Consider the following 22,810-nt stretch of genomic DNA (forward strand, 5'->3'; position numbering starts at 1 on the left):
ATTGATAGGAACATCAAGATTACAAACAGTCAAAGGAATTAAAAGTATGTATTTAAAGGTTAATTCTACTTTCAAATAAGTGTCTTCCATTAAAGATATTCAGCCCAAACATATATATTTGCTAATACATTATACTTGTGACTTTCTGTTTAGAAAATCCAGTAATGTCTGGTTTTGTGTGGAATCGTATTGTTTAGTTTGTTTGCTCTGGGTAACAGACACTGGTATGTAACCTTGAATTGGTCTAACTTGCCCTTTTGCACTTCAAACTCCATTGTGTGTTACTTTTTCTGCAGTTGTTAGCTGTGTATGATTCAATCTAGCTGATGTAACAGGCAGCTTGGTGTTAAAGGGAAAGATAGGGCATCATTTATCTTAGGGGTGCTGTGCATCTTTATTTGTGCAAGTGTACCTATATCTCCTCCAATAAGCAAGAAGGTGTTTTATGCAGAGAAGCGTATGTGTGCACCAAGTTATGGGAGAACTTGGAGCGCTTTCTTAGCAAGTATGGTGTAGGTGCACAGGTATGAGTAGTTTTGCTGTGCAGTGCAAAACTAAACGACAATTTGTGAATCAAGATTATTGAAATGAGATAAAGAGGTGGAGAAGGCACATTTCTAGGGTGAGGACTAAAAAGTGGGCATGTGTGATAAAGCATTTTATTATTATTATCATTTATTTAGAAGGCGCCACAAGATATCCGCAGCGCAGTACATTATACAGACAACTGACCATACAGGGTAAAACAGAACCGAACAGTGAACGAATAAACCAAGACTCCAAGCATAGCAAATACAGTGAAGTTGGAGGAGAAAAGGTGTAAAGACAGGAGGGAAGAGGGCCCTGCTCATAAGAACTTACATACTAAAGGGAGGGTAAACAGCTGGCAGGCGCAGGAGGGAGACATTAGAGGGGAATTAGCACAAGAGGAGCGAAGACAGGGAAGAGGGAGGGGAGGATATTAAGCATGGAGAGATGGTTAGGTGGATGGCTGGAAGGCTTTGAGGAAAAGATGAATTTTAAGTGCTCGTTTGAAGGCGCACAGATTAGGGGACAGACGGATAGAGCGATGGAGGTCATTTCAGTGGAGGGGGGCAGTCCGGGAGACGTCTTGGATTCTGGAGTGGGATGAGGTGATCAGAGTGGAGGAGAGGCGACGGTCATTGGCCGATCGCAGGTTACAGGCGGGAGTGTGAATGGAGAGGAGGTTGGAGATGTTAGGGGCAGTGTAGTGGGAAAGGGCCTTTTAGATGAGTTCAAGGAGTTTGAAAAGGATTCTGTAGGGGAGAGGGAGCCAGTGTAAGGCAAGGCAGGGTGGAGAGGCAGAGGAGGAGCGGCGTGAAAGGAAGATAAGTCTTGCAGCCGCATTGAGTATAGAACGAAGGGTGACAAGATGGGAGCATTTGATGTAATCAGCTCAGTGATACCATGTCCCTGGGGTACGGGCATAGTGCTTCTGAAGCGCTAGTCTATCCCCAGACCCACTCCCTTCCCCCAACCCCTGAGAAGTTTGAATTGCCATGTTCACCAGTGGCAGTTGAAAACGTAAAGCGGCAACAACTACCTTCATGTCCAACGTCCGAGGAATTGGGTCCCGACTGGTGGGGCAGTCCTCTAAAGTTCAGACTAAATCAGGACAATCAGGAGGTATGGTCATACACAGAATATGGGTTTACGCAGCTCTTTAAATTTCCATACACAACCCAGGCAATGGAAGTACTTACTAATTTAGGAAGTTTAAGCCTATCTATATAGGAAATAGACTACCAGTTGTTTACTGGGATTATAAATTGCCCATCAAGTGTCCTCTGCAGTTTAGATCTATGACATTAAGGGCTAGATTTACTAAGCTGCGGGTTTGAAAAAGTGGGGATGTTGCCTATAGCAACCAATCAGATTCTAGCTGTCATTTTGTAGAAGGTACTAAATAAATGAAAGCTAGAATCTGATTGGTTGCTATAGGCAACATCCCCACTTTTTCAAACCCGCAGCTTAGTAAATCTAGCCCTAAGTGTATTAACTGGTACTGGCAATAGGACAGACTAGTAAATAAATACAACATAAATAAAATATAAACTACTGGCCATATAGTTGTATATTAATTTAGGAAGAGTTGATGTTTGGTATGCTTATATACTCCGAATAGTCCATATTTTGGCAAAAGTGTTCTGATGTCTGGATCACAAAAAGGGGGTTGGTTTCATGGAATCGGGGATTGGATAAACCAGGGTGTGTTTTATTATGTCCTGATCCTCCCCTGATGTATTGAATTAATTAAAAGATATAGTAAATTGCTGGGAGTACACTAGTTTTAAGGAAAATAATATTTCTGCTCTTTTGCCTGTTCATCTTTATGTGCACACAAAATCTAAAAATATTTATTTCACTATGCAGCCCAAAGAAGACCACATTTCCCACAAGGCCACATTGTGAAACTTGACTTAAAATGTGTTCTCTTAGTGTGGGATTCACTTGTTAAATAGTAAGTTGTCAGAGATATTAAAGGTTTTTGCCATACTTTAAGTATGATTTTTTTTTTTTTAAAAAAACCCAAACTGTTCCAATGGCTTTTTTGAGATTTTGAGCAATTGATCCTTCTTGACACATATTATCTGAGTTAACTCATTTTAACAAGTGTTATGTAATTCTAAATGTGTTTTGACCTATTGTGCTATGCAGATAAAATATGAAAATGTTGTGATGTTATAATGTGCACTATTTAGCACTATAGGATTTGGGGTCCTTTGTACAGGGCTATAGGGACTACGTGAAGCTTAGTAAGCTACATAAAAGCCTAGCTCTCCTTGGGCCTGATTCATTAAGGATCTTAACTCAAGAAACTTTTTATTTCAGTCTCATGGACAAAACCATGTTACAAGGGGTGCAAATTAGTATTCTGTTTTGCACATAATTTAAATACTGTTTTTTCATGTAGCACACAAATATCAACTTTAAATTTCAGTGTACAAATAAGCTATCAAGTATTTATGTGGTACATGAAAAAACAGGCAGCATTTAACTTATGTGCAAAACAGAATACTAATTTGCACCCCCCTTGCATTGTAACATGGTTATGTCCAGGAACCTCAAATAAGAAGTTTCTTGAGTTAAGATCCTTAATGAATCAGGCCCCTGGTCAGCATTGGATTGTATATCAATATGATTTTGGACTCTCATTCGCACAATATTTATTTTCTGCCATACCATGCACATAAACTGTTTTCAATATACTAACCAATACGCTCATTTGAAAAATAGTGAAAAAAGGGACACATCCAATACGATAAGACCATGCCGTTTTGCCAGAAGCCATATGTCTGTTTGCAGTGCACAGACACATTGCAACTGCAGAATGCAAAGGCACAAAATAACCACAGATGTTGATTTTCAAATTTTGACTGAGACTGGTAAAAAAATATATGGTTGAATGATGACTGCATTAAATTGCATTAATTGTTCCCCATAGGATCTGTCTTTTAAGCCCAAGCATTAAAAAGACAGATTTTTTTCTATTTAGTCATACATATGTGGCTAAATTATACAGACCTCCCCACTTTGCTCTCCAGTCAGGTGGCCAGATCTGCCATGTATGGACACATTTTGTATATACTTCTTGATCATTTAAACCTATATTTTTACAGCACAATTATTTCTGAGCCTTGATCATGTACTGAAAAGTTTCCAAGATGGCAGGCTTGAGATATAAAGGAACAATTAATGAACAACTTTAATGTAGTTCAGTTTAAGTATTAACCAATAACATTTAATAATATATAAATTAATTACAAAAGCTATTGTTTTTTTGAGAGACAAATAAATGAACAAAATTTATTTATTTTCAATGTTAGAAACTCAGTGCTGCTTTGTTTCATCCTGAAGCTAGTAGCAATGACATGAGAATTGCATAACATTAATATGTGTTTGCAGGTATGTAAAAAAAAAAGCCAACAAATAATAACTATTAAAGGAAAAGCCAACATTTACTGTTCCAGATATAAATAAAGACGTTTTTTTAACCTCACTCCGAACCTCATCACAGGGAAAGTTACAAAATGTTCTGAGGGAGAACTAAGCAACCACACACTGCTTTCTGAAGCCACAGGGGCCTCACTTCCTGGGTTACCTTCTGACGAGCAGTGTTTGCTTGGTAACCAGATGCAGACATTGGTGATGTGATCCCAGAGACTCTCACTCACATGCTGCTTCCTGGATACGGTCACCAACCAAAACTACTCTGACAACAAGTCAGCACTGGGCCGTGCAGAGAAGTGCAGACTGCATAGTACTCACAGGATTACTGTGCTCAACTTCAGCAGATCAACGAGACAGGTATTAGTCATTGTGATTGCTTAAATCTATATGCAATATTAAAATAAATAAATATATTTATCTATATCTAGATATATGTACAGCTATAAGGTATAGCCCCAATACAAATAATATTGTGCATTATGTTGATCTCAGTCTGTGTCACGATAGAATAGTGAAAATGTTAAATTATTTTTAAAAGCAAAATACACCTCTGGGTCACAGTCTAAGGGCTAGATTTACTAAGCTGCGGGTTTGAAAAAGCGGGGATGTTGCCTATAGCAACCAATCAGATTCTAGCTGTCATTTTGTAGAAAGTACTAAATAAATGAAAGCTAGAATCTGATTGGTTGCTATAGGCAACATCCCCACTTTTTCAAACCCGCAGTTTAGTAAATCTAGCCCTAAATGTACTTTCTGCTGTATTAATGTTTCTTGGAAAATGTTACAATTGAATCAGACTTCATATGACTGCAGAGTTTACTGCCACTTGGATAAATATTGTTTTTTATGTGACAGTGATTTTCCTTTACCCGGGAATACCTCAAAACAATGGGACTTATTGCAAAAAAACAAAAAATATATGTACTGTGGCGCACTGTTCACCATTATAGGCTCTGCTCCATGTGCAAACACTTACACAGCTTTCTACAAGCTCTATAATTGTAATATATTACCTTGTTTGTAGGAGTTGTATCTATTTCTTTATGTGCATTACAGTAAGTATATTAAACACTGCAAAATATTTAACAAAATAATCTGAACAATTGTAGGTTGAAATAATGTAATTACATTTATAAAATAGCATTATTGATCATGACTTCGATACCGACCATGGCCTTATTTGTATGGAGTTTGTATTTTCTCCCCATGTTTGCGTGGGTTTCCTCCAGGCGCTCCAGTTTCCTCCCACAATCCAAAAACAAACTAGTAGGTTAATTGACCCTATTCTGTGTGTGTGTGTGTGTGTGTCCGTCCATCTGTGTGTCTGTTATGCATACTTGCCAACTCTCCCGGAAAGTCCGGGAGACTCCCGAAATTCAGGTCAGTCCCCCGGGCTCCCAGGCGAGCTGGCATTTCTCCCGCACCCCAGGTTTCACAGAGAAACGCGATTCTCGGTGATTCACGCCATTTTGGAGGGCGGGTGGGGGCGGGGCGAGGCCAATCGCGTCATTTTGGCAAGTATGCTATTATGGAATTTAGACTGCAAGCTCTATTGGGGCAGGGACTGATGTGAGTGAGTTCTCTGTACAGTGCTGTGATATTAGTGGCGCTATATAAATACATAAATGATGATGATGATGTACTGTTGATATTATATAAGCAGAAGAATAGCCAGTATTAAGTTTTGATTTACACCATTTGCCAGTAGGTCAAAGGGGAGACGTACAGTAATTTAACCATAATGAACATTGGTATATATTCCAGGTGGGAAGACATTCTAGTCAGGATTGCTAAATCTCTACATTTTGTTTGGGCAAATGCTCCTTATTTGGGGGGCTTGTATTGACTGATTACCATCAATGAGCATCTGGCTATTACCTTAGGTGTTAGATTTAATGTTTTATATGGAAGCATCTCTGTGTGTGGAGGGAAATAAAGAAAAAAGGAAGAAAAAATATGTTCAAAATAATCCATCCACCTCAAATAGCAGAAACACAGGGTTCACATGCCTGGGATCCCTGCAGTTTTTTAGCAGCACACCCTTACCAACACATGCAATATCAAGATGCTCCGGGGCCTGGCTTCAGGGCCATCTTTTCCATTGGGCACAATGGTCAGCTGCCCGGGGGCCCCACAGGCAAGGGGGCCCCATAGGCACGGCTCTTAATGAGAATAAATAATCCTGCAAAAGAAAAAAACCTGCAAAAAAACCTACAATGGTCACAGAGCAAGTACATCTATCTATCTCTATCTCTATATATCTATATCTATATCTGTATCTGTATACATCTATATATCTATATCTATATTTATATCTAGGGGCCCCAGTGCACTGCTTTGCCCGGGGGCCCATAATGTTGTTAAGATGGCCCTGCCTGGCTTTGTAGAGTAAACTCCTGGAAATTGAAGGTGGTTAACTGTACAGTTAACTGTTTTTACATTGAAACTCACTGGAACATTATGGAACTGCAGGCACAGGGTTGAGTTCCTCCCAAACTCTTGGCATTGGAAAACAAAAGTTCTCAAGCCGTAGTATGACAAATATAAAACTTTTCTGAAGACAGTCGTAATGTTTCATTAAACAGGCCTTGGTATCATAGGGAATAGAGGCACAGAGGACTAGAGATGCTCAGGCCCGGTTTTCTGAGCCCACCCGAACTTAAGGGATCCGAGTAGGCTCGCGAGCCGGCTCGTTACTTTTGCGCGTCCTCTGATAGGAATCGAGGCAAAATGTCATTGTTGCGTTGTCGGATCTTGCGGGTTTTGGATTCCATAAGTACCTCCCTCCCCAGGAGATCCAGCACCATTACTCACACAGAAACAGGGGTAGCAGTGTTTTTGTCACTCTCCACTGCCATTACTCATACAGAAACAGAAAGGGTAGCAGTGTTCTTGTCACTTGACAAAAATTGACTGGAAATGATTGGAAATTAATGTTATTGAGGTTAATAATAATGTAGGGATAAAAAAAGAGCCAAATTATGTGATTTTAGCAAAAAAAAATAGGGATTTTAGGAAAAAATTGGGATCCAAAACCATAACCAAAAAACGCGAGCGCGGTTTTGTCAAAACCAAAGCCAAAACATGAAGTTAATCCAGATCAAAACCAAAACACAGGGGTCAGTGAACATCTCTACAGAGGACATGCTAAAATGTGCTTTCAACATTGGAGACCGAATCAAAAAGTGCACTGGAATACTAACAGCATAGTATCATGCTGGGAGAAGCATAATTTATATAATTATGTGCTATTCTATTATTATTGTTATTATTATTATTATTATTATTATTTTCCCTTTTGTGTAGGATAATTCTATAAAATAGAAAATTATGACATATCTGGCGATAACTTTAATTACTAACAATATATCTGCCCACTCCTTGTACAACTGTGAAAACAAATCTCTACCATGGGCATCAATATAACATAGTATACAGGGAAATCTGAAAGAAGTTGAGATAGGAAATCATGGAAAAGGTCTTAAGTAATAATAATAATACTAAGAATTACTGGGCGATTTCTTCCTTTGGGTCTCGGTGTGTTACAGTTCTCAAGCAATTTCATAGATGAAAGAAATCTGAAGTAGAGAGCAGTCCTCGGTTACTTAGAAGGATAAGAGAAAAAAAAAATAGGGTTTTTAAACTGTTTCCTCCAGTGTAAAAAGATTTGAAGATAACAAGTGACATTTGGGTTTATTAGCTGATTGCAAAGTGCTGTCTTCCTGCACTGTATTTACTCGCTGACTGCTTCTTATGTTATGTTACAACCCCCCTGCCCATACCTCCCAACTGTTCCGATTTAGGTGGGACAGTCCCTGTTTGTGGACTCTATCCCATTGTACGATCAGGACAGCCTTGTCCTACTCGGACCAGAATGTTAAGAGATAAATCCATTCACTGCTGCTCTGGTGGGTGTGGCAATGAAAGGGTATTTTGTGGCTAGGGGAGGAGGGTAAGGGGCGGGCTAGCACTATAAGAGTGTTCGCATTGTTCGACACCCCCCATAATGACAGAAACATTCGTTGACTGTCCTGCTTTGAAGGACTTCCGGTTGGGCGGTATGTCTGCCTCTTGTGCGTTCACAAAGCAGTACAGCTGAAGGTAGGTTGGCCTGGGATTAACTGAAGTGGAAAATGCTGGATGACTCTTGAGCAGTTCCCCACATTTGCACACAGTGTGCAATGTTTATATTATGTACATAAGTAATAAACCCACATGTCACAAGGTCTCTTAATACATAGTCCACTTTTGGATTACACCTGCTCTTAATGTCATGCTCCTTCTATGTTGAAGGGGGTGGGGGGGTTGTTATCTGAGGTGGAACTAGGTATTTATTATGTAACACCTATTTTGCTCCATTCCAGCATAACATCCCAGTGCCTACCATTCACAGTTATATTCCACCATAAAACCTCATTTATGAGCAGGGCCGGATTAACCATAGGGCTAACTGGGCTACAGCCCAGGGCCTATGGCATCCAGGGAGCCCTTGAAAGTGCTCAGCAGCAGTATTGATCAGTCGGGGCGGGGGCGCCCCCGGCGCGATCAATGCTGCTGAGCACTTTCACTGCGGTCCTTCTCTGGCGCGCTGTAGTCTCCTTACTGAGGAGATCTCGTGAGCCTCATGGGGGAATGGAGGCCCCGTGAGCCCAGGGGCCTCCATTCCCTTAATCCGGCCCTGTTTATGAGCCACCCTAGATGTGCACCACATAACGTTTTGGTTTTCCATTGATGTGTATAGATGGTTTAAGCACATTTCAAGGTGCACACCTACTCTATGGGGAGATGACTCTACTAATTAGAATTGCATCTAGGATTACGTGGAGTTAGAGGAAACTAGAGCAGGAGGTGTAAATGTCACATTAAAGTTCAACCTCCTACCACTTTACAACCACCACTGTTGTTAAATTAAACATTTCATTTTTTTTGCTTGTTTTAGTCTTTTTTATAGCTTAAATAAGTCATGAGATTGAGGTGACTTCGGGATTGTCTTTGATGCATAGGGTAGTTGTGTGTGTTTTAAGCACACACAACTGTGATTGTGAAAAGTATAAGAAAAGACTGGATCTTTGCCAGTTCAGAGGTGGTGGAACATTTTAGTGTTTTTGTACAGTGAAATGCTCTTCTGCACAGCAGGAAATGCCCCGAAATTGTGTCCACTTGTCCCCTTTATCTCATTTCAATAATCTTTTTCTGCAAAATATACTTCTTTTTTGCACTGCCTTACCACACCAGGAGCACCAGTGTGTTTATTCCATATTCGGCAAGCACCGTCCCTTTCTCTTCCCAACTCCTCCCATCAACCAATGAAAAGATCTACACCACTGCAGACACTGCCATCTTTCTGAGTGGCTGGGCATAAAGTGTGGGTTGTTCAATACTGGGCTTCCTCTTTAAGCACAGAGCTGCTTTAAGGTGGCTAAGTGGTTAGCACTTCTGCCTCACAGCGCTGGGGTCATGAGTTCAATTCCTGACCATGGCCTTATCTGTGTGGAATTGTATGTTCTCCCCGTGTTTGCGTGGGTTTCCTCCGGGTGCTCCGGTTTCCTCCCACACTCCAAAAATATACTGGTAGGTTATTTGGCTGCTATCAAAATTGCCCCTTAGTCTCTCTCTCTCTCTCTCTCTCTCTCTGCCTGTCTGTGTGTGTATGTGTATGTGTGTGTGTCCAGGAGAGTGAAGCTGTTTCATCAGCATCGTATTTTAACTATTTGCACTGCAACCATGCATGTGTCCTGATTTACTGTGCATAGTTGTTTGGTAATCTATTGATATTAACCTAAAGGCCTGCAGGTCCCCTGAAAACACAGTAGAAGGGGTCATTAGATGGGGAAATGTCTGCGGTCATAGGAAGTTGGGCTACCCTAGGTTTTTTTAATGCTAGTCTCTGTTGAGCTGCACAGTAGAAGTTGGAAGAATTATTTATTTTAAGGCAATAATAAACATTATTGAATTGCAACTGCTAAATAAATCATGTATACTATTATGGTGAAGTAATTATAGAGTAGTTATACCTCTTTATAGACAGCAATAGCATTATTGTCACTTGTTTAACTACTCATGAGTGAGGCTTTGAAAACTGCAATGATATGACTGATGCTGCTGCCGGCAATGGGAGTAATATACTGCTATTTAATTTGAACAAAGATCCTTAGTTCCAAATGTATTCATTGTGCTGTTAATCTCTGATTAATGCTCACCATATTAATTTTATTCTTTCTTTCTGTCTTTTTTTAAGCTAGTTTAAAAATGCCTAATAGAAGATCGGCTTCCAGCATCCGCTCTGATAGCAGCGATATGGACTTAGAAGGAATGGGTATTACTCTTTTTTCATACTGTCCTAAAGTATAACACTATTTCAGTCAATTTATTACTTATTATAATAATGTCAACATCCTTATATATAGCTCATACACAGTAACCTATTGTAGTCTAGTGCTCATGTTATTAATCATTAAAATTCTTAAAAAGTTCTTGAAAAATAAAAGTGTGTATCCCTGCCACGTAGGCTTAGGGGTATGTTTACTAAACTGCGGGTTTAAAAAAGTGGAGATGTTGCCTATAGCAACCAATCAGATTCTAGTTATTATTTATTGAGTACATTCTACAAAATGACAGCTAGAATCTCATTGGTTGCTGTAGGCAACATCTTCACTTTTCCAAACCCGCAGTTTAGTAAATATACCCCCTACTGTTTCACAAAACAGGAAAGATGCAAGGGAAACCTTACACAGCAGTCAATTAGTACAATTGTAACAGGACTAGTTGTTTAGCTTTTACACTGGAATATTTTTCGTCTTCCATTCCCTAAAAGGAACTGCAAATTGTGATAAAAAAATATGTATATAAACAAAACACAGAATAGGTTTTCCATCAGAAGACTTGGCACCGAGCCCAGGTAAATTACTGTTCTTGCCTGTTAAAATAAATAAATAACCCATAAAAGTAGTTCAAGATGGCTAGCTTGCAATTTCAGATAATGGTTCTATGCAAACACTTAACTCCATTATTATTGTGGCACAAATGAACCTTTAACCCAAGAACATATAGGAAACATTTTGCTGAGGAAAAACAACATACAATTTTCTATTATAGAAGATGCTCAAACAATGGCTAGTGAATATGTAGCATAGTATGTGAATAGATGGTTTGAAATTGACAGCACTTTTCTCCCCATGACTTCCCTGATTTCATACACAAATAGGTTATTGTCAGGTACAATAGTTTCTTTGCATATGATGGTGATGTCATAAAGATAGCAGGGTTGAGAATTTTTAGTTATTGTATTTAAAGTGAACCTGTCACCACCAAACAGAACAGAGAGCCAATTTGTAGGCTTAACCAATTTTCAACCTATTAATTTAAGGCAACTAGTGGCATCATTGAATCATTAGGCAATTTGGGACTCACTGATGTCAGTAGTTCCTAAGAAATCAATAGGCTTTATTTGATAATGGTTCAACCCACAAAATGGCTGCCCCCAATGTGTGTTGGTGAAGGGTACACTTAAGGCACACTGAAGGGAGCCTCACAGACCTAAAATACATTGTCCTGCGTAAGCAATGCACATACTATGTAATAGCCTGCATTGCTTGCAGTGGTGAGTGGTCTGTGGGGCCACAGCGATGATAACTGAGGGTTTCCTATTGCTGGGCCTGAGTGCTGCAGCTTGGCAGTCCATGCACATTTCAGTCACCCTGTGTGATGATAGTGTGGAATGTATTTTCCTGCTTATATCTCATTTGGAACTCTGTTCTATTGTGCAAAGTTCTGAGTTGGCACTAGGGGCTGCACAGCATAGACATGCTCTGTCTGCATCTGTGCACTTCAGGCAGGAGTTACCTGGTGCCTGGTTTTATTTTGATAAGGGTGCACATGGGAAAAAATTATATTTGGAATAATGGAGTGGCAGTGTCATGAGGAAAGGATATAAGCCCTGCATTAGATGAAAGTATAAATAGACAAATAATGTAATTGTGCAAGGAATAGTTGAAAAGGAATAAAAATAGACTGCTGCACTACACAAGGGAAACGTGATCCAAAGTACTGCAATGATGGCTAGAGGAATGCCAAGACAGGATAAGATAGTAAAATAGGACATACCCAAATATACCATTTTATTCACCAAAGCTGATTGCTGCAGCCATCAGTGGTCTGTTAACAAGATATCGTTTGCTGCCAGCATTGAACTTACAGATACTGTAATTTTATATAGTAGAGTTAAACTTTGAAGTTCTGTACTGAAGCTCATTTTCCCCTGAAATTTACACTAAAGGTAAATTCTAGCTAAAGCTACTGGGTCTGAGTCATTAAAGAGAGCAAAGCATAAAAAAGAAGTTACTTTGCACCTGGGCAAAACCATGTTGCATTGGAGGGGGATGTACATTTAAAATTTGGGGACATATTTATAGTTGGGATAGGGCATATCCTAGATCAACTTTAAATTTCAATGTAGAAACAAAGCTATCAAATATTTGTGTGCTAGATGAAAAAAACAGCCAATATTTAACCTATGCTCAAAATAATAAACTAATTTGCACCCATTGCATTGTAACATGGTTTGTCCCGGAGAACATTTAGGGCTAGATTTACTAAGCTGCAGGTTTGAAAAAGTGGGGATGTTGCCTATAGCAACCAATCAGATTCTAGCTTTCATTTATTTAGTACCTTCTACAAAATGACAGCTAGAATCTGATTGGTTGCTATAGGCAACATCCCCACTTTTTCAAACCCGCAGCTTAGTAAATCTAGCCCCTACTCCTTTTTTTGCCTTACTTTCCTTAATGACTCAGGCCCACTGTGTGGAGAGTGATGATTAATGATTGTCCCCTTTACAGAGTAAATAAATCTGCCTCCTATTTATAAACAAAACACAGAAGTTTAGTTACAATCGTTTACAAATATATGATAAGCACTTGCTGTAGCTGCTGCTAATGAAATGGCACTAACCCTAAAACGTGAGAGTGGCCATTTTGAGACATATAATCATGTGTTTTTAAATTGAGAGCTGATAAACAAAATGGAAGTTGTTCAATCAATATTTAAGTAAATAGTGCATGGAGTCAGCAAATTCCACTTTGTTTCTTGTTCCTGAGGCCTTTATAACTCAGTAGAGGACAGGGAGTGCTGGTCTTTATAGTGCCTACTCTTTGGGAGACTTTGGGATACCTCCTGGTAACTTTGCTCAATTTTACAAACAGATGAATATATGACCTAATATGGGTACTCTCATTGTTTCGGGTTAGGACCATCTATTAGCATAAGCACCATGACTTGACTGATGGCTTATCATAAATTTACAAATTTGTGTCACTAAGCCTTCTGCATTTTATTTATAAATAGAGGGTACTATATGCTGCCATTCATCTAGTAAATCTAGTAAATGGTCTATCTAGTAAGGTTTTACTTATGCTACAGACCACACATATTTTACTACAAACCGTCTTCTATTGTAACTTGTGCATATGTTTTGCAGCGGACAGCGAACTGGCCAAATTACAACGCATGTTTCGCTTAAAAGAGGGACAGCGTCAGATGACCACCATTACGAAACAAGAACATATCAGGAGACAGCTGTATGTATACCTTACCTCAATATTATTATAAATCTGCTGCATACTAACATTTTATTTTAACAGGCAGATTGCTGCCTCAGGGAGTTTTCTCTGAATGTCATGTTATTAGTGCAGTATGGTGTGCTGTCTGATAACACGCGGCCACACAAGACACCTGACACTTCTGTCATATTTTGGTGCTTGATGGCATGTAATGTGCATGTATTTATATACACTTGCAGTTTTATTTATGTCGTGCTACTGCTCACACATGGAGTTTGATACAATAAGAAATTACAGTATAATGTAGGATTAGATATTCAGTAACATGTTATTCTGCACAGATAATTTTGTTTATTTGCAAAGTTAAACAGATAGCTGGACACATGATGTGATCAGGTACCCATTGAGTCATGGAGAATGCGCCTGTTTGCACAATATGCAGCATTTCATCTCATTTGTCAATGCCTGCTCCTTTGTTTAACAAATGCAGCATAGTGATGTTAAATGCATGTTCCTTTAAGCATAAAGATGGAATACATATATTGGTAACAAACAGTGTGCTATATGTCGGAAATAAACATATATTTTCTGAATGTATTAAAGGAATATAGTGGAAACTTACTATCAGCTTTCAACTATCTAACAACACATATCTACAAATCAACTATTGGCTTTCATTGATCTATTGCAAGGTACAGCTGATTATTGATTGGTTGTTATGTCTTGCTTCATATTTTCACTCTAGGGTTAGACAAATTTTTAGCGGAAAGGTGTATCCAGGGATACGACCGTTAATTAAAATGAAGGATAGTAGTGGATATAGGGTAAAAATAGGACTGCAATATTGAGTCTGGGGGGATTTTCACAATTGAAACAGATTACTCTGGATCAATTTCAAATATAAGTGCAGGATCGCAGGAGATCCTAAATAGGTTGAAATTGATGGACTGGTGTCTTTTTTTCAACCTCATCAACTATGTTACTATGTTACTATGTATTATATTATCTTTTTGAGCAGACAGAAAAACCTTTGTAGACATGAGTATACCTATTACACTATACAGGCAGGTTTAGACCTAAAATAACACTATCAAAATAAGGTTTGTTTGGTTTAATGTCTCTTTACCTGATACACATTATATTCATACATTCATAAATGTAGGGTAATAAATGTATATATTTTGATAATACAAAGGAAACACAAGGAATACATTCTGCTCCAAAATGTTTATCATGTATAAGTTTCTAGTTAAGTATTGTTTAATTTATCTACTTAAAGCTTGCTGTCATTGCATGCTCACTGGTGACCCAGCTTTTGTTTATGTGCTAATTCAAATAGACCATCTTTATTATTATTGCATTAACTTTCTTTTATGCTTTTTGTAACAAGACATATATAATTTTTCTTAAATACGTTTTATGCTACCAGCTAAAGAACTATGATCTTTTCCTAAGAGGATACATTAGAAATGAGACCGAGGGAGTGATTTCAAATAATCTTCTCCTTTGCAGTTAGAAGGAAAAGGAGAGACAACACATTACTGCAGGTAGATACATAAAGTTTCCCTTAACTACAGGGGATCACTATGTAATCACTATATAATTGCTGGCAATATAATCACTGACCCTTTTAGTGACCTGATAGATTAATACACATATGTACCAATTGAAGTAAGGCTGGGTACACTCTACAGAATAGTTTACCCGCTGCGATATTGTTAACATGTTTTGCAACGGCTGGAAAAAAAAAGTCCTGATCAGCATGGTGATTCATGTGTGCACACTAAACACGTTTTACCGTCAGATCTGTGCTCTTCATCTGTCATAACCATCGACTGAAAAGATCATATATAAATCACATGAAGGGGGTGCTCCATAGTGCATTAAATACAATATATTATTAAGCAGCTTGAAAATGAACCTGGTGTATGGATAAAGGGAAAGTTGATTTGATAATATAGATGAGTTTTCTTATGTTTGTGGAGTGGGTGGTTAATTTGGAAACTGGATAATGTAGTGATGTGGTTATATGCTGGATACAAAATTACAGATCATACAATGGGTTCCTGAATGTAGCAAAACATTTTTGCAAAGAGAAACGTATAGTTCATCAAAGGAATGTCCGTTCCTGTAGTCACTTCCTATGGAATGCATAGCTTGCAAATACAGTCAGTTTTAAACAAAGAAAAGGATCTTAAGGGCAATCTGTAAGGGGTTATATAGTATATAGTATCTTATACAACTCTAGGGGGGGAAATATCAAGTCCTCCTATTGATTCATAGATTGGTAGCCAGGGCCGCCTTCAGAGAAAATCGGGCCCAGTACGGGCCCCCGTGCCAACATGAGCGCCCCCCCCATGAGCATCACATACTTACCTGGGGCCCGCCGCTGGTCTCCGCTATTCTGTCTTCAGCCTGGCTGTCACCGTGACAACCAGGCACCAGGATCCGATCGCAGGGGTGGAGGAATCATTCCCCCTGCAATCATGTGATCTGTCACGGTGACAGCCAGGCTGAAGACAGAATAGCGGAGACCAGCGGCGAGCCCCAGGTAAGTCTGTGCTAAGCTGTTGTACCGGGCCCCCTGGTGAGCCCGGGCCCGGTACAACAGTACCCCCCGTACACCCCTGATGGCCCTGTTGGTAGCCCTCAAACTGTAAGATCTTAATGTAAACTATTTTCCCAATGGTTTCCTTAATATCATACAAATTTGTTGTTTCTATGACTAATATACAAGATGCATTTTTCATAAATCCACCTGCTGTTACTCTTCAGTATCCTAAACTTACTTAACTACAGTATATAATACCTTAATGTTTGTAGTGGTTCTTTGTTTAAGACCACTTTGATTCATTTATTAGATATTAGCTTATTGCTGTTATATCGGTTATTTAACTGTATTTATTGAAAGCAGGATACTATATCTAATGTGCAGGATTGCAACATATGTGTTTATCATCATGCACTTAAGCACCATAATGCACGCATGTGACATTCGTACACATAAACCATGTTTTTGAAGCAAAATTAGATCTTAAAGCTGAGTCCTGGCAATAGTTTTCTGTCTGCAATAGGTTTAAGGGAGTCTTAGCCTGAGTATGACCTTTCCTGAATAGATTTTATTGTACATCAAACTTGCCTTGACCCTGAGGTTGTCGGTGGCAGTCACTTTCCCGATGGTGACTACACCAACATTTAAAATCCAAAGACTTTCAACCCAACACGACAGAAACAGCGACTTACCATTATACAGAGACAGTAAATTCCCGACCTGATCTGTTCCCGACTCTTGAAAATGACATCACTTTAAAACGTGACTGCTGTTAAAGCGCCAGTGCACGGACCCGGCTTACTATAATCTCATGTAAGTAGTAGGTTAGGGTTAGGGTTTACGGTTAGGGTTAACCTTACCGCCAAACGCCAGGTCCGTGTTTTGCCACTTTAAAATTTAAAACTTCCCAGTCGCGTTTTCATGTTACGTCATTTTCCACTGTCGGGAACAGATTTGGGTTGGCAATTTACTGTCTCTGTGTAATGGTAAGTCTCTGTTTCTGCCATGTCGGGGTGTCGTCTTTGGATTTTAAATGTAGGTGTAGTCACTGTCGGTGTGGTCACTATCGTTAAATTGTATCACACCATTGTCTGATTTTTGCATTCCTCATTCCTTAACACCTGTAGCTAGCACAAGTATCTGTTAGCCTGCTACCTCTATTGGGAATGAGACTGCTAAAGGTGAACATATAAATTTGTATGGGCGTATCAATTTTTCCAAAACCAAACAGGGAAATCTATAAGAAAATGCTTTAACTTTCAGCACAAGCTTTAGGAGAATAGGTACACTTGGATCTAAGAAGCTGCAAGTATTCTGGGTATTAGGTAAAAACAGACATAATAAATAACTATTTAAATAGAAAAGAATACATTTGTTTTGCAGTCATTAAATTAAATAGCTGTACATTGAGCTTCGGAGTTACTGTGCTTTTTGTTAACTGTACCGTGCTGTCTCACCCTGTATCGTGTTTCTGTCTGTCCCTGTACGGCGCTACGGATAGCTAGTGGCACCCTATAAATAAAAAATAATAATAATAATTAAATTGAAGGCTGGCAATACTGAGGGTAGTTAATCCTATCCGGAGCGTAATACTGAGTTGGGCGCAATTTCTACTTACAGCCTATAGCAACCAATCAGATTCTAGCTTTCATTTTGTAGAATGCACTAAATAAATGAAAGCTAGAATCTGATTGGTTGTTATAGGCAACATCTCCACTTTTTCAAACCCGCAGTTTAGTAAATATACCCCTAAGTGTAAATTGAATCCCGTAATCTACATATATCTGAGCCATACAAATCTAGAGATATGTGCGACTCAGAATAGTATGCAAATTGCCTACATTTCATGAAATACGCTTAAATCGTATCCTACATTACTAAAGTCTCATAGTGTTTAAGCTTATCTGTCACTGTGACCTTGTAAAAAAACAGCGCCCTCCCTCCCCCTTAACAACTTAACCAGCCCTAGTGCTCTGCCAGCCTAGACTGGTCCTTGCAATATTGGGGGGATAAAAAGCATGGAGGCCCTCTGAATTCACTAGTACCAGCACAAGGCTTTGCCAGCCAGAGCAGGTGGCACTATGGCAGGGAAACACGCAGCATGGATTCTGCCCTGCCATAATGCCAAACAATTTCCAGAATGGACATCATGAGACTGGATTCCCTAGGGAGATTGGGCCCACAAAAAATGCCACCCCCCCCCCCCCACCCCACCTCCCGGGTATAACCGGCCTGTGCTGAAAAGTAGTAGGCTCTTACCCCACCCCTGGATACTATAGTAGTTCGCTAAGAGCTCCTGTCCCAAATGAGCTCTTAGCGGAAGTACAGTCATATATATAACTGGGGGATTTTCCATGGCCTGATCTCAAGCCCTGGGGTGTAGGAAGGCCCTAGTGCTTTTCAGCATGGGCCGGTTATGCCTAGGCTGTGGGGCCCTGCTGCTGGGGACCTGTTGTTTTGCAGGCTCGATCTCTCTAGGGAATCCAGCCCCATTGATTAGCCCTTTGGCATAATGGCAGGGGAACCCCACTATCTGTGTTTTCCTGCTATAGTGCCACCAGCCCTGGTTGGCAAAGCTTGTGTTTGTACTAATATATTTGGTGGGAACCCCACTGCTTTTGTCTTCCCGATTTTGCAAGTATCAGCCTAGGCTGGCAGCACGAGGTTAAGCTTTTTTTTTTGTGGGGATCACTTATTTGCTTATTTATTTATTTATTTTTTTACTACTGCAAAGACTTATTGGCCTTTTATGTAAGCTAGATTTATGCAACCCCAGTTACTGTTAATGTTTTTTTATCTTACATTGGCTAATTTTTATGCATGACTTATGTATTTGGTTTTATTATCCACTACAGCAACGTTTCCCAAACTGTGCGCCGCGGCTCCCAGGGGTGTCGCGGCGCTGTCACTGGGGTGCCGCGGGCGAGCCATAAAAAAAAAAAAAGAACACAGAGACTTACTAATCCGTCGGGCGCCGGGACCCAGCAGCCTCCTCTCTCCCGCAGCTGTCACTGAATATCGACGTCAGTAACAAGCTGCGGGAGAGAGGAGGCTGCTGGGTCCCGGCGCCCGACGGATTGGTAAGTCTGTGTTCTTTTTTTTTTTTCTTTAATGCTGGCACCTGGCGCGGAGCAGAGAAGGGGGACAGAGAGCAGAGGATGGTGACAGAGAGCAGAGGATGGGGACAGAGAGCAGAGGAGGGGGACAGAGAGCAGAGGATGGGGACAGAGAGCAGAGGAGGGGGACAGAGAGCAGAGGAGGGGGACAGAGAGCAGAGGAGGGGGACAGAGAGCAGAGGAGAGGGACAGAGAGCAGAGGATGGGGACAGAGAGCAGAGGAGGGGGACAGAGAGCAGAGGATGGGGACAGAGAGCAGAGGATGGGGACAGAGAGCAGAGGATGGGGACAGAGAGCAGAGGAGGGGGACAGAGAGCAGAGGATGGTGACAGCGGGGCAGAGGATGGTGACAGCAGGGCAGAGAAGGGGGACAGAGAGCAGCGGAGGGTGACAGCGGGGCAGAGAAGGGGGACAGAGAGCAGAGGATGGGGACAGAGAGCAGAGGAGGGGGACACAGCATGAGAGGGGCAGTGGAGGGGGACACAGCGTGAGAGGGGCAGTGGAGGGGGACACAGCATGAGAGGAGCAGGGGAGGGGGACACAGCGTGTGAGAGGGCAGTGGAGGGGGACACAGCGTGTGAGAGGGCAGTGGAGGGGGACACAGCGTGAGAGAGGGCAGTGGAGGGGACACAGCGTGAGAGAGGGCAGTGGAGGGGACACAGCGTGTGAGAGGGCAGAGGAGGGGACAGCGTGTGAGAGGGCAGAGGAGGGGGGACAGCGTGACAGAGCATAGGAGGGGAGACAGTGGGCAGAGGGGGCAGTGTGAGAGAGGGCAGTGTGTCTGGATGCAGAGAGGGCAGTGTGTCTGGATGCAGAGGGGGCAGAGTGCCTGAGGGCAGAGTATCTGGATGCACAGGGGGCATTTTTGCATACAACTAAATAAGTATTTCTGTCCTGACCTAAATACTTATTACAATTTTTTGAACCAACTACTTCTAAAACAGGACTGCTCAATAATTATTTTGGAGGGGTGCCTTAAAAATTTTTGGAGACTCTAAGGGTGCCGCGAACTGCAAAAGTTTGGGAACCACTGCACTACAGTCATCATGCAAGTCACAGTGCAGTTTGGCTGAGGATTGTGGTAGATTTCACACATAAATATTTGGGGAATGATAGGAATTGCAGTTCAGCAAGTTACAATAACTATTTATAACTGCTAAATTGCTCGCTAAATATGGGTTTTGTAATCCGTCCTATGGTAGAGTAAGATATTACGGAGTACATGAAAATTTTTTTTGTCATCCTCACATTTGAATAACACATTTCAACCAATCAAGTGCTGCTCCCCATGGCATTTAATGCTGTGATCCAATCTTCTGCTGCCAATCACTTTCAAAAGAATTAAATTTACAACTTTCAGTGTTGTCTAGTTAAGTTCTGTAGAGTCTACACCCCTGAGGATAAAATAATACAACGTAAGTAGTTGTGGAAATTACAGGGATGGGTTGATAAATAATTAAATATTTTTAAATGTGAGTTTTGGGGCTACACAGACAATAGGGAAAGAATCAAATAGTCGATATTCACATGTGACTATTAGCAAAATGTAAAAAAACAAGTGCGAATCATACGTACATTACTACATTTACCATACATGATTAAAATTAGTGTGCATAATCAATAGTTTTGCAGGTACAATATTTTATTATGCTCTCATTTGGAAGCATATATACAATATTTTCTCTACAGTCTCTAAAATCCCAGAAATAGGATGTATGGAAGAAGGAACATGTTAAATTGAAATATTCTGTTACACTGGCAGTTATTATCACTCCACATACTTTATACTGCCTGTCATCACTTTTTTTCCTGTCAGAGAATAGTTTCCTTTGACATAGCTGTATATACCCCTCAGCAGAAACAGCGCTCTTTCAAATTACACATACTGCACCTCCTGTTCCTCATGTTAGTGCTGCAGACCTTTCTTCTATCACTAGTGCTGACAGATTGTGTTATTGACAGGTACACCTGTATGTGGAACATCTTGTCATAAGGAAAAGGACACTTAGCGGAACAATCTTTCTGTTGTTTCTTAGCTGAAAGTGAAGCTATTGCCAGTGGTACATTTTCCAGTTCTACGTGCTATTTTTATTAGGTAACATGTTTAAAGTTCTTTGTCTTTTACTGCTTGCCTTTAGCTGAAACCTGTTAGATCTACTCTGTGGTCTTTCTCATTCCCGCACTCCGGCTGCGGTATCGATTTTCCCTTTTGAATTTTATAATGCTCTGATTGGTTACAAGATGGTCTACCGCTATGAATGTTCTAGTACGCTGATTGCTACAGGTCGGTCTAGCCCTGTAAATTGTTATTATCATTGCTCTGTAAGGCGCCACAGTGTTCTGTAAACATACTAGTTCACAGGTCAGTCTAGCTTTATGAATGTTCTAGTGCGCTTATGATTTTTACAGGCCAGATAGTTTTGGTAATGTTCTAGTGCACTGATTTTTACAAATTTCTGTAGCTCTGTGAATGTTTTAGTGGAGAGGCACACAACCTGTGAGTGGGGGCCCATACTCTGTTTTTGGGTCTCTTCTTAAAAAAAAACAATTGTACACTGACAATCGGGGTCCTAGCACAATGACTTGCTGATGCTTGGGGCCCAATCTAAACAGGTTGAGAACCACTGTTCTACTGCAACACTTTCTACAGGCTGGTCTTTCTCTTTTAGTTGTCTCTGTTTTGTGGTCCCATTTATCTAAAAAAAAAATAAAGCATCCTTTCCCTCATGCTTTATAATTTACACCAAGAGCATACCTGTACTGGGCTACTCTTTTTAGCCTCTCACCTCAATCCCATTAGTTCCTTATTATTTGTTGTAGTGGATGCTGGAAACGTTACATATACTTATTTCTATATGGTTAACGTGGCCCTCTTACAAATCATGTACACAGGCCCGGCGCTCCCATTAGGCAAGGTTAGGCACTTGCCTAGGGCGCCGGGCTCTGGAGGGCGCCTGGAGGGCGCCACAGAATAATAAAATACTTTAAAACTGTGCGGCGACCGCTGACCATACCTGACACAGCCGCCGCACAGCATTCAGATGCACGGGGAGGGGGGAAGAGGCTATTTTGTCACCACCGCCGCCTCTCTGCTCCGTCTCCTCCCCTCCACTTGCTAATGTCAGTGAGTGGAGGGGAGGAGACGGAGCAGAGAGGCGGCAGTGGTGAGACAAGGTAAGGAGAGGAGGGAGGAGGGCGGCAATTTTTGCGGGGGGGGGAGGGGGACGCCGCTTTTTTAAAAATGCCTAGGGCGCCGTGGACCCTAGCACCGGCCCTGCATGTACATAACTTATGTGAACGGGATTACTTATTATGCAATCAGCGTAGTATTCAGTTCTTCCTCCTGATACTGGATGCTTTTTATTTGTTCAGCTTGTCACAAAATGCACCAATTCCAAGAAGTCATCTGCAACTATTATCACAACTGGACAATGATTGACATATCTGTGATGCTGAACTTTACTTTGTTACATCTTCATTGATCCCTATAAGTGCAACTGGGTACAGGATCGGACTGGCCCACCGGGGACATCCCTGATGGGCCCCCACCACCTCAGTGCTCTGCCACTTACTGTGGGTCACACTACCCACCGCTGATCCCTGCGACTGTCGTC

At 40.8% G+C, this 22,810-nt stretch overlaps 1 protein-coding gene across 3 annotated transcripts in view; it reads left to right on the top strand.

Moving 5' to 3' along the window:
• Positions 1-1,569: 1,569 nt before the first annotated feature.
• The window catches only part of ODAD1 (outer dynein arm docking complex subunit 1), a 73,898-nt gene continuing 52,657 nt past the window's right edge, over positions 1,570-22,810 (top strand). Inside the window, exons 1-3 of one of the 3 annotated variants that reach the window (XM_075189817.1) lie at positions 1,570-1,647; positions 10,211-10,288; positions 13,448-13,547. In XM_075189817.1, the coding sequence (XP_075045918.1) occupies positions 10,222-10,288; positions 13,448-13,547 (167 nt within the window). In that variant the 5' untranslated portion in view covers positions 1,570-1,647; positions 10,211-10,221. Of the gene's footprint in view, positions 1,648-4,164; positions 4,330-10,210; positions 10,289-13,447; positions 13,548-22,810 lie in introns of those variants that run through there. The other 2 variants (XM_075189818.1, XM_075189816.1) reach the window with 2 other exon arrangements.

This window comes from Mixophyes fleayi, chromosome 11 (assembly GCF_038048845.1).
Source record: "Mixophyes fleayi isolate aMixFle1 chromosome 11, aMixFle1.hap1, whole genome shotgun sequence".
NCBI classification, from domain to species: Eukaryota; Metazoa; Chordata; class Amphibia; order Anura; family Limnodynastidae; genus Mixophyes; species Mixophyes fleayi.